Source organism: Pyrgilauda ruficollis, unplaced genomic scaffold, assembly GCF_017590135.1.
Source record: "Pyrgilauda ruficollis isolate IOZ18807 unplaced genomic scaffold, ASM1759013v1 scaffold7, whole genome shotgun sequence".
NCBI classification, from domain to species: Eukaryota; Metazoa; Chordata; class Aves; order Passeriformes; family Passeridae; genus Pyrgilauda; species Pyrgilauda ruficollis.
Genome location: NW_024528821.1, coordinates 12,057,350 through 12,070,169, shown reverse-complemented (window position 1 = coordinate 12,070,169; position 12,820 = coordinate 12,057,350). Strand labels below are relative to the sequence as shown.

The 12,820-nt window shown below is 38.8% G+C and overlaps 1 protein-coding gene across 4 annotated transcripts in view; it reads left to right on the top strand.

The window, feature by feature from the left end:
- Positions 1-7: 7 nt before the first annotated feature.
- Positions 8-12,820, top strand: part of FMR1 (FMRP translational regulator 1) — a 32,620-nt gene continuing 19,807 nt past the window's right edge. For 3 of the 4 annotated variants that reach the window (XM_041485119.1, XM_041485120.1, XM_041485118.1), the window contains exons 1-7: positions 210-396; positions 8,488-8,540; positions 9,388-9,481; positions 10,461-10,532; positions 10,811-10,959; positions 11,965-12,058; positions 12,146-12,262. In XM_041485119.1, coding sequence (XP_041341053.1) covers positions 346-396; positions 8,488-8,540; positions 9,388-9,481; positions 10,461-10,532; positions 10,811-10,959; positions 11,965-12,058; positions 12,146-12,262 — 630 coding nt within the window. In that variant the 5' untranslated portion in view covers positions 210-345. Of the gene's footprint in view, positions 397-4,087; positions 4,144-8,487; positions 8,541-9,387; positions 9,482-10,460; positions 10,533-10,810; positions 10,960-11,964; positions 12,059-12,145; positions 12,263-12,820 lie in introns of all 4 variants that reach the window. The other variant, XM_041485121.1, reaches the window with a different exon arrangement.

Here is a 12,820-nt window from a genome sequence, read left to right as displayed (position 1 = left end):
CGGCGCGCGCCGGCCCCGGGCCCGCTCCCGCCCCGCCCCTCCCGCGGTCACGTGACGCGGGCCCCGAGCGCTCGCGTGCGAACCGGGCGCCCTGCGCGCGCCCCCCGCGCGCCACCCGCCGCCGTTTCGGTTTCATTTCCGGCGGCCCCGGGCCCGGAGCGGCGGCGCCGAGCGGAGCCCCCGGCGCTGCCCCCCGCTCCCGCCCAGGGTGGCCACACCCCCGGGCTCGGCGTGAACCGAGCGCCCCCGCCCCGCACACACACACCGCTCCTCCCCCGCCTGCGCCGGCACAGAGAAAGGGAAGGGAGGCGGCGCCGGGCCCGGGTCTCCCGCACCGCGCACAACATGGAGGAGCTGGTGGTGGAGGTGCGGGGCTCCAACGGGGCCTTCTACAAGGTACCGGGTGCTCGCGGCCGGGCCGGGCCCCAGGGGAGGGAGCGGGCACGGCAACGGGAGGAGGAGGAGGCGGCGGCAGCTCCTCCTCCTCCCCGCGCTGAGGGAGAGCGGAGGCCCTGGGGCAGGAAGGAGGAGGGAGAACCCGGCAGGGGTGGAGGCCGCGGCGGGTCCCTCGCGGTGGCCGCGGAGAGCGAGCCGGGGCCGCCGGGGCTGAGCGGACTCGAGGCCCGATGAGGAGCGAGAGCGGGGAGGCCTCGGGCCTTCCCCTTTGTGGGAAGGGGCGCCCGGGGCCGCCTTGTCCCGGTACTCAGCGAGGATCAGCGCTGGGATGGGGCATTAATTGCTAAATCCTCAGCTTTTGTCGCTACTTAAGGAAAGTCTCTGTCGCCGTCCGGGTTTCCAGGAGCGCTGCACTGCATGAGCACGGCCTGCAAGGCGGGGAGAAGGGGGGCCCTCGCTAATACACATTCCTGATGAAATGCTGTGGTGGATTCTTGCTCCTAATGCCATGGCAGGGGAAGCTGTCCAGTGATGTTTAAGAGAGCATTGCTTGGCCACATATATCTGTGCTGAGTCCCTGAATACATATGGATATCAAATGTACTTCTTCTTACTGAAATTACTTACTGGCATTGCATGTTTGTTTCCAAGTCCTTGTGCTTAATAAAGCCATCGCTGAGCCTTGAACATATGAGCACGGAATATGTTTTATTAATAGCGTGTAGTATTGTGTGGCTTTGCATGAGTTGGGTTGTGTTAATCAGCTTATTAATAGGGTGTAATTCGTAGTTTTACAGAAAATAAAATTCGGGTATGGTAGGTTTGGGCCTACTCTCATTGACCTGTTATCAACATACCAGGAACAGCCATGGATCAGTTCCTGCAAGTCTCCCACGATTTAAATGATCCTAGGACTTTAAAAATTGGGCCTAGTTATAGTGTGACATCCAATATTTATGGTAGCAATGAAGGACCGGGTAGAGTTTCACTCTCACGTGTTCCTCTGGTAAGCCAGGTAGATATCCAAATGATGTAGTTCCAACACCTCTGAGTTTTTCTAAGAAAAAAAGACCTCTTAAAAGCTTATTTTTAAAATACATGTGCTAGTATCGTATTCTGAAAATAATATTTTTTTTTTCAAAAAGAAAAATTTATGTGATACAAATCAGTGGTAAATAAGCATCCTATGAGCTCACAGTGCTGTAGTCAAAGTTCTAGATCTGTATATTGCTTCCTGGAATTAAATAATCTAGCACTTTTAAAAATCAGTTTCACACTTTTAAGGGTACAGTATTTGGTCAGAAAGAAGCAGAAGGAGTAAATGTGTTGCACAGTAGAACTTTTAATGAGGCTTTCTTCAAATTATAGTAGTTACACAATGATGTGAAAGAATGATGGTAATAATGACATGGTACATTCTTTATTGACAAATATTATTGAATAAACCTGGGAGAATTGAAAGCTTCTGAAACTTTTATTGTTTATGTTCAGGTTTGACACCTTGGGGCCCTGTACCTTGTGTGTAGGTGAAAGCTTAATTTGAGCATATGTTCATGGAAGCTTATTCATGATTTAGTGTATCCAAGTTCTAACACAGACACTGCCCCAAGCAGTGTGGTTATGTTTGTCCTTTAACTTCTATTAATTTTAACAGAATATTTTTTGCTTCCTCTTTATCACTGACCAAGCAGCTTTGGTTAAATTGTCTAAAGGGGAAAATGGGCATATGGATTTAGCCGTCTTCACCTGAATTACTTCTTGAGATGGAGCGTCAAGCTTAAAATAAATGCAACATATTTTTTAAAAAAATAAAAAAGTGGGAGTTGTTTTACGCTCTATGCAGTAATGTTCAGTATAAACCAGCAATTTTCCTCTAGTTTCCCCTAGTTTGAATTGCTTGAACTGTAATTACAGATTTTTCTTTCATCATAATGTCTGAGTATCACTCTGTTATAAAGTAATATATCTAATTTTTTTCTTGTGAGTTTTATGCCCACCTTATAGGTTGGCAATTTGGTTGTAAAAAATGAATGTTAACCCAGCATAACAAGAAGCATGCAGTGATGTCAAGTGTGAATTTAATTGTAGGATGGTTTTATTTTTTCGTTTTTAAAAGTTTCTTTAAGCAGCCTCCTGAGAAGTGATTTACAGCAATAATGTTTCAAGCAAACCAAAAGCAAAACAATTCTTTTATTCAGTCTCATGATTTACTGACAACTGGCGACGATTTCTTTGGCTTTGAATAATTCTGAATCAATGCGAATATGTAAATTTTTTGGAAAAATACACTTCTCTTGATAGTAAGACATGGAAGGGGGAGGAGTATGAGGCTGCTATAGTCAGGATGGGATGAAGTGGCTCAAGTAGGCACCCAGTTGTGGCTTAAGTTTTTCATAGCCTCCTTGTGGGACCATAGCCTCTCTGAGGACCTGAACATTTTTGAGTGTACCCACCAGCATCTGGATCTTTACAGTACAAAACTGCCCACCTAAGCCCTGCTGAAAGTAACAAACCAATGTTTACTGAGATATATCCAGAGGATTCATGTCCCACACAAAACATAGGAGATGGTTTGAGGATGCCTTCATAGGCAGCTGTAAGATCTGAATTCAAATTTCATCCTGGTCAGGTGCGCTGGAGTACTGGAGTGTGTTGATGTGACTGCTGTAGTGCAGGCTAGTTCTTTCTGAATGGAATTAAAATACTGCTTAGTGCATACTTTGTACTTTCCTGATTTTTTTTTCCTCCTTGCCTAAGATGAATTATTCCATGGAAAGCACAGTGCAGTAAATGGGCATGATTCAGGGATAATTGACAATCTGGTACCTAGAGATGCTTAGTCATGACTTGCTATGTGGTTGGGCCCAGAATCCTTGGAAAGAAAATGTTAGATTTCCTTACTTATTTTATGAAGACTGATCCAACAATCACCAGGACTGTGAATCCAAGGGGAGGAAACTGCCTTTTTGCAGCTCACAGCCAGGTAACTGAATCTTGAAGGTGTGCAGTATTAGGACATATCTTCTCATGTCTTTTCTTGCATAGGAGTAATAAATTGGGTTTTGAAGTTTTTAATTCACAGAGGACTAATAGACAGCCTTTGCCTAATGTTTTTGGGGTTAGCTTTAGGTATTTCCCTCTAAAAGGGGACATGCTGGATGCCTTTCCAACATGAGATTGATTTTTCTTTTTGAGTTTGGGAGTGATTCTCTTTTGTGTCCTCTGCTAAAGATGGAAAGCATCCTGCTTATGAGGGCAGTCAGTTTCATGATGGTGTTTGTTGTTAATATCTCTGTGTTGTCTGTAACCCAATTTTTGCCACTTCTTGCTCTATAACCTTGTGAAAATCTTCCACTTTTTATCCCAGTAGTTTCAGCGCCTGGCTGTTGTTTGCTTGGTTTTATAGATAACTTCATTGAAGCTACAGCTGATAAAAGAATTCATCTTTCTTACTACTTTATTACTCTGGGTCTCACTATTAGCAACTGTTCCTTGTGGCCCTATGTATCCATTTTTTTTCTTTCACTGTTCCATACAGACACCCTCAGCCAATATCTCCAGTCTCTTTGTACATTCATGAGCCTGTCTGCTCAGTCCTTCTGAGGATGACCGCCTGTACGCTTTTCTCTCGTCTGGTGACCATTTCTGTGACTATTTTTCTTCTCCCTATTCTGTTCCTTTGTATGTCCAGCCTTTCTCAGACTTGATTATACACCGAGTTCCCTTTTGACATTCTCCTTCCAACAGGTATGAAATGTTACAGAACAGTTACACTAACAGTAGATGCACGTTTGTTATCAACATAGCCTTTTTTGTGTTGAAAAGCATATTTTCCTTACTTTCCCTTCTTACAGTTAATTATCCTCCTTTATTAAGATGGTTGACAATGCTCACATCTGATGATGTGAGCAGACTTTAAAAAAGCAAAATTTCATGGCAGCTGAAGCCTTTTTCCTTTGAAGTGTCCGTCATTCCATTTAGCATAAAAATATGCTGGTGTTTCCAATATTTTTTTTAACAAATAATTTGTAAAATTTAGACCATATATTCAGCATATAGCCATTCTTAGAATGCAAATGATTATGTGTTTGAGAAATGCCATGCTGTAAACTTTTTTACTTAATTATATCTGAAGCATGGAGAGAAATGAAATCGTTTGTGTGACTAAGAGTCAAATTCGGTGTGGAAAACTTACCAGATTTGATTTTTTTTTTCCACATTAGAGAAGAAGAATCAACCTTTGCCATTATAAAATGTGCTTCTGTTCACAATTTTTGTGTACTCTTTCTTGGTATTTCTGCTGTTAGCAATAATGGTATGTCAGCTGCTTCAGTCTTTTCGCTGTCCTGTTACCTCATTTTGCTTCTGTCCAGTTTCACTTCATTTCTAAGGCATTTCATCTTTGTGTCCAATTCATCAGAGCCACTGTTCTGTCCCTTCATGGGGGTGCATTTTAAACTCATATATCTACAGTGTTATGTTTGAATTTCCATGCCTACTTACACTCTTTATCTAAAAAAGGCTGATGAATGGTTATTGTATTTTTCATGATGCTTTGTGCGAGATCAGAGCATCTTCTCTACCTTTACTGACATCTGGGACTGGCTTGTCCGGTGTCTGTGAATTTGGCTTATGGTGTTAAAGGCTTCATTTCTTTTTAGCATTGTGTGTAATTTCACAAGTATTACAAAAACAAGACTACCAAACAGTTCGGATCAGTATTAATTTTGGTTTTCCAAAGGCATTGCTGCTTAAATATTAGGTTTTTTTAAGGAAAACTTACAAGTGTTTCAGACCTTTTCTGGTTTGTACTTGAAAGTGTACAAATTGAAATATGTAGTGCTGAAGAGTCCAAATACGTTTTTGTACTACAGATCTGTTTAAATATTTATATTGGAGGAAAATTGACATGATGCTGTGGTCCAGACAATGATAAACTGATGTGATGAGTATCTGACATTTTTCTGTGTCACAAGAAACTGAAAAACAAGGAAAAACCCCTTTCTCTGGATAGATAGGATTAGACAACCAAATATTAAGGACTATATTAATAGTCATTAATACATTTTGCATGGTAGTTTTTAAGCATAAAGATCACAGAGAGGTGTGCAGACGTGTTTCATATATTGCATTCTTGAAATTAGATATTTGGCAAGACGTTGTTAACTTTGTAATGAATTATAAATTTATGCCAATGAACTTTTGTAATTTTGTGAGACTATTAATTAAAAGACAAACCACAGTGTTATGACATCAATGGTTTTGGCCAGACTGAAGTGAAAACAGATGAATATCTGTTTCTGTGGCTGACTCTTCTGAACTTGGTGTAAACTAAAGAAATTCAGATTTGTGATTTTCCTTGGCATTGTCTGTATTGATGCTACCTGTGTTAGGTCAGCAGTTTAATTAGTGTTCCTGGTTCAGGTTCCCTCTGATTTCTGGATTGTGACCAAAGCAATGTGCAAGAACTGTTTAAGGGGAGCTGAAACAGGACAGTGTAGTTCATTCCTCTTTCAGCCAGCTGTGTCTTTCAAGTTTTACTGTTTCCAGATAATATAATTGCTAGACTCTTTGAAGGTACAGGCTAGTCTTCATCTTAGATTTATTTGTTGCATATCCTGGTTTAGTTATTAATGGTAGGTTTTACCATTATTACCTTTAATGAGATATACTGCTGCAGTCCATAGGATTGTGCTCAAGGTGAGTTGGATGGTAGGAGCTCTCTTCCATTTCTCTCTGGATGTGAGATGTAGTCTTGCTCTTTGCTGCTGTGCTTGTGAATTTTTCTGCCATTTTCTGTCACTTTTTCAGAGTGCTGATTAGAACGCCTTTTGGTGTTTTCATCATCACAGAGGTGATGACTTCTCCCAAAGTATCTTTTGTACGAGGAAAAGTGATTTTTTTTTGACATTTTATAAATATGAGAAAATTAGGTATCAACAGATTGTTTCTCAGGCCAGGGGTTGTGTTACTCTTACCTGTTCTCCTGAAGGCTATTAAGTGTTGCTGGTATTGTTTCTGTTGAATTTGCTCTGTAAAATAATCTCTGCTTTTACATACTCAAGTACTACTATTAATCCTTGTCCAGTCTGTGGCACAAAGGAGCCATACCTAGTATCTGCTAGTGATCATGGTGTCTATCAGGTGTTAAAGTCATCCATTTCAGCTGCATTTGTAAGAATAAGTTGCACATTACTACCATTGGAAGACATGTGGGTGAAGCCTTTGAAGGTGATACGTGTAATGTTGTGAAATGAGTCAGGACTACCATTGTATTCTTCAAATGCATATCCAGTTCTGGAATCTTCTTGCAGAATACACCACAATATGAAACATGAGCTAAATGTATGAATAATGATCAACTGAGAGCTCTGCTGCCTCTTCATGTAAATACCTTTTCTGTACTCCTATGAACATGATCTTGAGATGTGGTCTTAAGTCTTCTTTATACCGTGTCACTGAAAAACATCAGCTGTGCTTGTAATCTTCTCTGAAGGAATATGGAATTTTGAAATTCATAATTATGCAAATACATAAGGAGACTTTTTAAAGTCTCCTTGGTTTGCTGGCAATAATAAAGTCTCGTTCTTAAGAGTATTGAGAGGTGAGCAAGGGGTGAAATAATTTTTTGCTGTTGCCACTGTGGCTTTCCTTTGACTTCTATTCACAGTGGCATTGGTTATGTCACAGTTATCAACTCGGATGGTTTCTTCCTTGTATTGAATGGCTCTGAGTGATGAGATTCATGTTCTTGGAGCTCTGTATAAGGCGTCAGGTGTGGCTCTTCTTTGATACTAAGATACTGCTGCAACTCAGGAAATATTTTGGGATATGTTGTAAAGCAAAAATAGCAAAAGAATTTTTTAAAAAACATTTAGGTTCCGTGTAAGAGAGACTCTTACCTTCTTGTAAGAGGTAAGATCTCTACTTGTCTTGCCCTTGCAAGTTTACAAGAATAATAAAATGGAGAATAATAAAATGTTCCATACTTCATTAGCATTCTTCTACAGAAGTGGTAGTTGCTGCTAAATTATTTTCAATTTACTGGGATTTTTTTAATCTGCTAAGGTGGATCTCCATTAGTAGAAAAAAACTTCTCCATTCTTTCTTGCTCATGGGCTTTTATTTACCTACCTTGCAATGACACTATGTGTGGACTAATGTTAGTTGTGTACTCAGTGCTTCAGCAACTTGCTTCAGAAGCTCATAGAGGTACTTTAAAAATGAAGACCAAAACCCTCACAATCTTTTCATCCCTGGTTAACCTGTGACCCATTGTTTCAAGCTAAGAAAAATATTTTCATTTGGTAAATCCCAAAGTTCTTTGAGTATGCTGGTGTTGCTGTTCTGTAGATGTGGAATGGGGGAAGCATTTGGGGCTTTAAGCTAAATATTGATCAAATCCAAATCAGCCAGTTGAGTGCTTAAGGTAGGAGGAGCCCTTGGTGTTGAATTCTAGTTCTGTCCTCTGCTTTGTGGTCGCATGGAGAGCACAACTGCTGTCCATCCCCCAGGAAAAAAGGGAAAGCAGGCCCAAGGGCATTTATCTAAAGTTTGTGCTCTGCAGACTTAGTGTGATGAAGTAAATTTGGGGAGGTTCTGCTGAAATTGATACAGATGAATTTTGCTAGTGCAATGTTCAAATGTACTTTGAGATAAAGAAAGAAGAGACAGGACTTGGAGGTTTTGTGGGCTTTGGTTTTGTTTGTTTTTTGAGGAATACTGATGTTTAATTTCTGTGCCTGTCTATACATTAAATGTGGTTATAAAATCAAACGTTTAAAACTCTTGAACTATCTTGTCATTTCCTACTAACCTTTCCTGTTGCTTCTAAAAAGTAGAAATAATGTCTTCATAGCTGAGGCATTCTGTTTGTATATCAGTGCGCTGGCAGTCATGAACCCAAGGAGGTTATCAGCTTTCACTATGTGTTTTATGTAAGTCTGTTGCAAAATTAAAGAGGCTGACTTTAAAACATACTTTTATTGTGAGATTCATCGGTGTTTGTGAAAAGGAGGTGTTTTACAGGCTTAAAATAACTTTTGAAAGTGTCCATAAGCATACCATCATTATACTTTGTTTCCTCCACAGGCATTTGTAAAGGATGTGCATGAAGATTCAATAACAGTTTCATTTGAAAACAAGTAAGTGTATTGTTGGTGTTGTACCTGTAAATGACAGAGTATCAACCTTGCATTTGATTGACCTAAATATGGCTTAGTGTAGAGTAGTGTATATTAGATAAACTTGCTGGGGACATGTTTTAAAGTTATATTTAGTATCTACCATTTTGTGGCATTTCTATATAAATGCTTTTAATGGTTTAAATACTTTCAAGTGCAAAACCATAGTAACATAGGTTTTGCTGGGAAGATAATTATGTTGTTACTGAATTTACATGATGACAAGCCATGTTTGACTGTCAACAGTTGCACCATTACTGACTTTTTCTCATGTGAATTTCTTGCCTTAGTTTTAGAAGATTCCATTATTACAAAATTTGTTCTATAGATAAATGATGAATACCAATTTTCTGATCAAGAAACTAAAATTATCCAGTCTCCATTAAAGAAACTGAAAATTAAAACTGTATTCAGACTGGATCCTGGTCAAATTTTCAAAGCCTGTAGTAGAAATAAAGAAAAAGAAGATACAGGCTTGTTTTGAAGGAAGTGTCCAAATGTGTTATGGAATGTTTTTAATCTGTATTTCTAATGTTTGGGTTAAAAACCATACCTGTAAATAGAGGAAGAGCTACTAAAAGATTCAAAAGAGTGCAGGTGGCATCAGGGTTTCATTTAAGATGCTTAATGATCATTTAGATGTGTTTTTTCTTACTATGTATGCATTGGATCACTTTATCTTTAATACATATATGCACAAAAGCTCCACAGAATTTGAAGCTGTAAAATTAATGGATTAAAAATGTTTGGTTTTGTTTACAAAGAAGATGAAAATATTTAGACCATTCACTGTGATTTTTGTTTGTAGCTGGCAACCAGAGAGACAAATCCCATTCCATGATGTGAGGTTCCCACCACCTGCAGGCTATAATAAAGACATAAATGAAAGCGATGAAGTAGAGGTGTGTATGCTCCATTAATAGCTCTTGTCTTGAGAAGTGAGAGAACTTGCTGTGAAAAATGTCAGCCAAGCCACTGGAAGGTTTGCTTCCATGTTAGGTGGTGTCACCTTCTTTGATTCCAAGTACTGCAGAAAACACAGTGTCAGGCACATCACCAAACCCAGAGTTTGACAGCAGTAAACCATGCAAATTCCATGTACCACAAAAGGCCGTGTAAAATTCCATGTACCATGACCTCCATGCTGAGTTACAAATATGCTGATTTACAGACATGATCAGTGTTGCATTGATTACAGACCACTCCTTTGTAGGACTGGATTAATTCAGAAATAGGTGATGAACTGTAGTTATTAAGCTGTAAGGTAATAATGTCTCTATTAGAAAAGCTTCAAGCTGAATCAGATAATTTGCATTATATGTGTATACATAAAAACATAGAAATATATGTGTGTATGTAAATACTTACGTGTATATGCAAAGAGATTGACTTTAAAGCAGCATATTTCTAAAACCTCCTTGTTTTAGAAAATTGTGACACTTACTTTTATAATTAATTCAAAGAAAGAGGACTTGCAAGATTTGCATTCTGCTTGCATGCTCTGTAGGTTTTTAATTTGAAAGATAAGAAAATGGCAGAACTTCTGTAATGTGGATCTTGGTGATAACATATATGTGCTAAAGAAGTGTAGATATGTGACCTCCCTCTCACCCACTGGTAGGGCCTCATCAGACCTATACACTATTAGAAATACTGTTGATTAAATATTAACAGACATAAAAGTCTGAATTATCTCTCTTTTGACTGTATGCAAGACTGAGGCTGTTACATGCTTTCTATGTTGTGCTCAGAGACTTTATGTACTAAGATGTTTTGCTGGATTTTGTTCCTGTGGAGTTCCTGATCATATTAATGTCAGACTCATATTAGTATCAGCTTTTGTGATATCTTCTAAGGATATAATGTATGTATTTTGTTCAGGTTTATTCCAGGGCAAATGAAAAAGAACCCTGCTGTTGGTGGTTGGCTAAAGTGAGAATGATAAAGGGTGAGGTAGGAGTATGCATATATACATATATATATAATTTTATATTTACTTATACTTTTTTCTTTCTTTTCTCTTTATATATTGATGTACACTGTGGTTTGAACTAATCTCTATTCATTTGTTAAGAGTTTCTTGAGTAGGACTGTTGCAATTACCATTAACCTCAACCTGAGAAGTCGAATTTGACTTGCGCAGTTAATAAAAGTACCTTTTCCTTAATAGTATAATGCTCACTCATGTCATAAAATATGTGGCTTGGATGATTTTATTATTTTTATATCAGTTCTACGTAATAGAATATGCAGCCTGTGATGCTACATACAACGAAATTGTCACAATTGAGCGTTTGAGATCTGTGAACCCCAATAAACCCGCAACAAAAGATACTTTTCATAAAATCAAACTGGCAGTTCCTGAAGATTTAAGGCAAATGTAAGTACAAGCGTTTCTTTATAACTTGTTTCAAAATGTGGGTAACTTCTTAAGCCTGAGACAAGAGGAATAAAAATGCTTTTTACCACTCTAAATTAGCTTGTTGAAATGTAAGAATGTAAAAAATTCAAATATCGATGTGGTCATACTTCAAAAATAGAAAAGATGATTTTTGAATTGTGGTTTAGTCCTGGAGGAAGAAACACTTTCTTCCGAATTTTAAGGTTTGTGTGTGATACAGATTAAGATTTTCACTCTTAGTGCTGTTCTGTGGTATGCACAGGTTAATCTGAATCCATTCTTCGTCAACTTTTATTATTTGATGATGGCTTTGGGAATAGTTGAACAATAATGAAACCTCCCAGAGTGTGATGCAAAGCCAGCTAACTTTCTCCTAGGCCATGAACATGTTGTTGTCATATAGTTACAGCTCTAAAAGTCAGATTAATACTGACTCCCCTTGTTTACCTTCAGGTCACTTTCTGCTTTCCTTGAGATGCATGTTATTGCCTCAGTGTGGAATGGGTTATAAATTCAGGTTAGACTAAAACTTCCTGAAGTTAGTGTTACAGCATACACAAGTTCACTCGGTGGTGAGTGGACACAGGAAACCTGGAGAAGCCAAGCACAGCATGAGATGAGCATATGGTCATTAGAATGCTGCAGGGGTTAAAATGAAATCACATTTTAGTGGTTCATGATGTGTTTGAAATCTTGAACCTGGTGATCACAGTGATTATAACTTTTATGTAGTTTTGTGTAACTTGTCATTTCATAGATTTACATACAGAAAATTTCTGGAATATTTCTAATCCTACTCATGTAAAAACAGATGAAAGAAAAATGAGTAAAATAAATGATAACGGAATAAAATAACACATGATTTGAAAGGGAGAGCTTGGAAATCTTTATTTACATTCTTTGTATTAAGGAATTATTCTTTGTAGCTGTTAACCATAAACCCAGTGGTTACTATTTTTAACTTCGTTACATTTTTATTCCTAGGTGTGCCAAAGAATCTGCACATAAGGACTTCAAAAAGGCAGTTGGGGCTTTTTCTGTAACATATGATTCTGAAAACCACCAGCTTATTATTTTGGTAAGTACAAGCGTTTTACTGTACCATTGGCAGTGGTTTGTTTCAAGAGTCCATGTGTAAAGCACTGTTGTGTTATTAACAATGCAGTCAATCAACGATGTGACCACGAAGAGGGCCAACATGCTGATTGATATGCACTTTCGGAGTCTTCGCACCAAGTTATCCCTGATACTGAGAAATGAAGAAGCCAGCAAACAGCTGGAGGTATGTTGGTCGTTTTCCCTGAAGTAATTTGAGTGAAACAGGTAATAAAAAAATCCCTTGTGTGTTCCTTAGCTGGTGGGACTTGCACTGAGGTGAAAGTAATGATGCATTGATAATAATCTAGGTGGTAAAAAAGGCTGGTGGAAGTGTCATCCAACAAAGATGTTTACAGTTATAGGGACTATTCTTTCAAAGATTCATTTTTATCAGCAGGATTTTGTGGGGGATTAAATACAGCTATGTAGACACACATGTGTATTTCTTCCATATTTTAAAGCATAAAATAGCCGTCATTGCGCAAATAATGCCACATATTTGGTAGCGTTAAAAATAGATGGGAGTGAATATGTTATGATCCTGATAGGACTAGAACTGGATCAAGCAAAATAATACAGGGAAAACGAGATGGAAGGGGTGAAAACTGATGCTGATAGAATTAATGAAGGGATAGGTTTGTCTGTAGATAAAATGTTAGGAAATAATCTTACAGCAGATACAGCTTCTGATACTCCTGTGACTGGTGAGTGGGTGTTGACTGGCAAGAAGCTTGAGTCATAC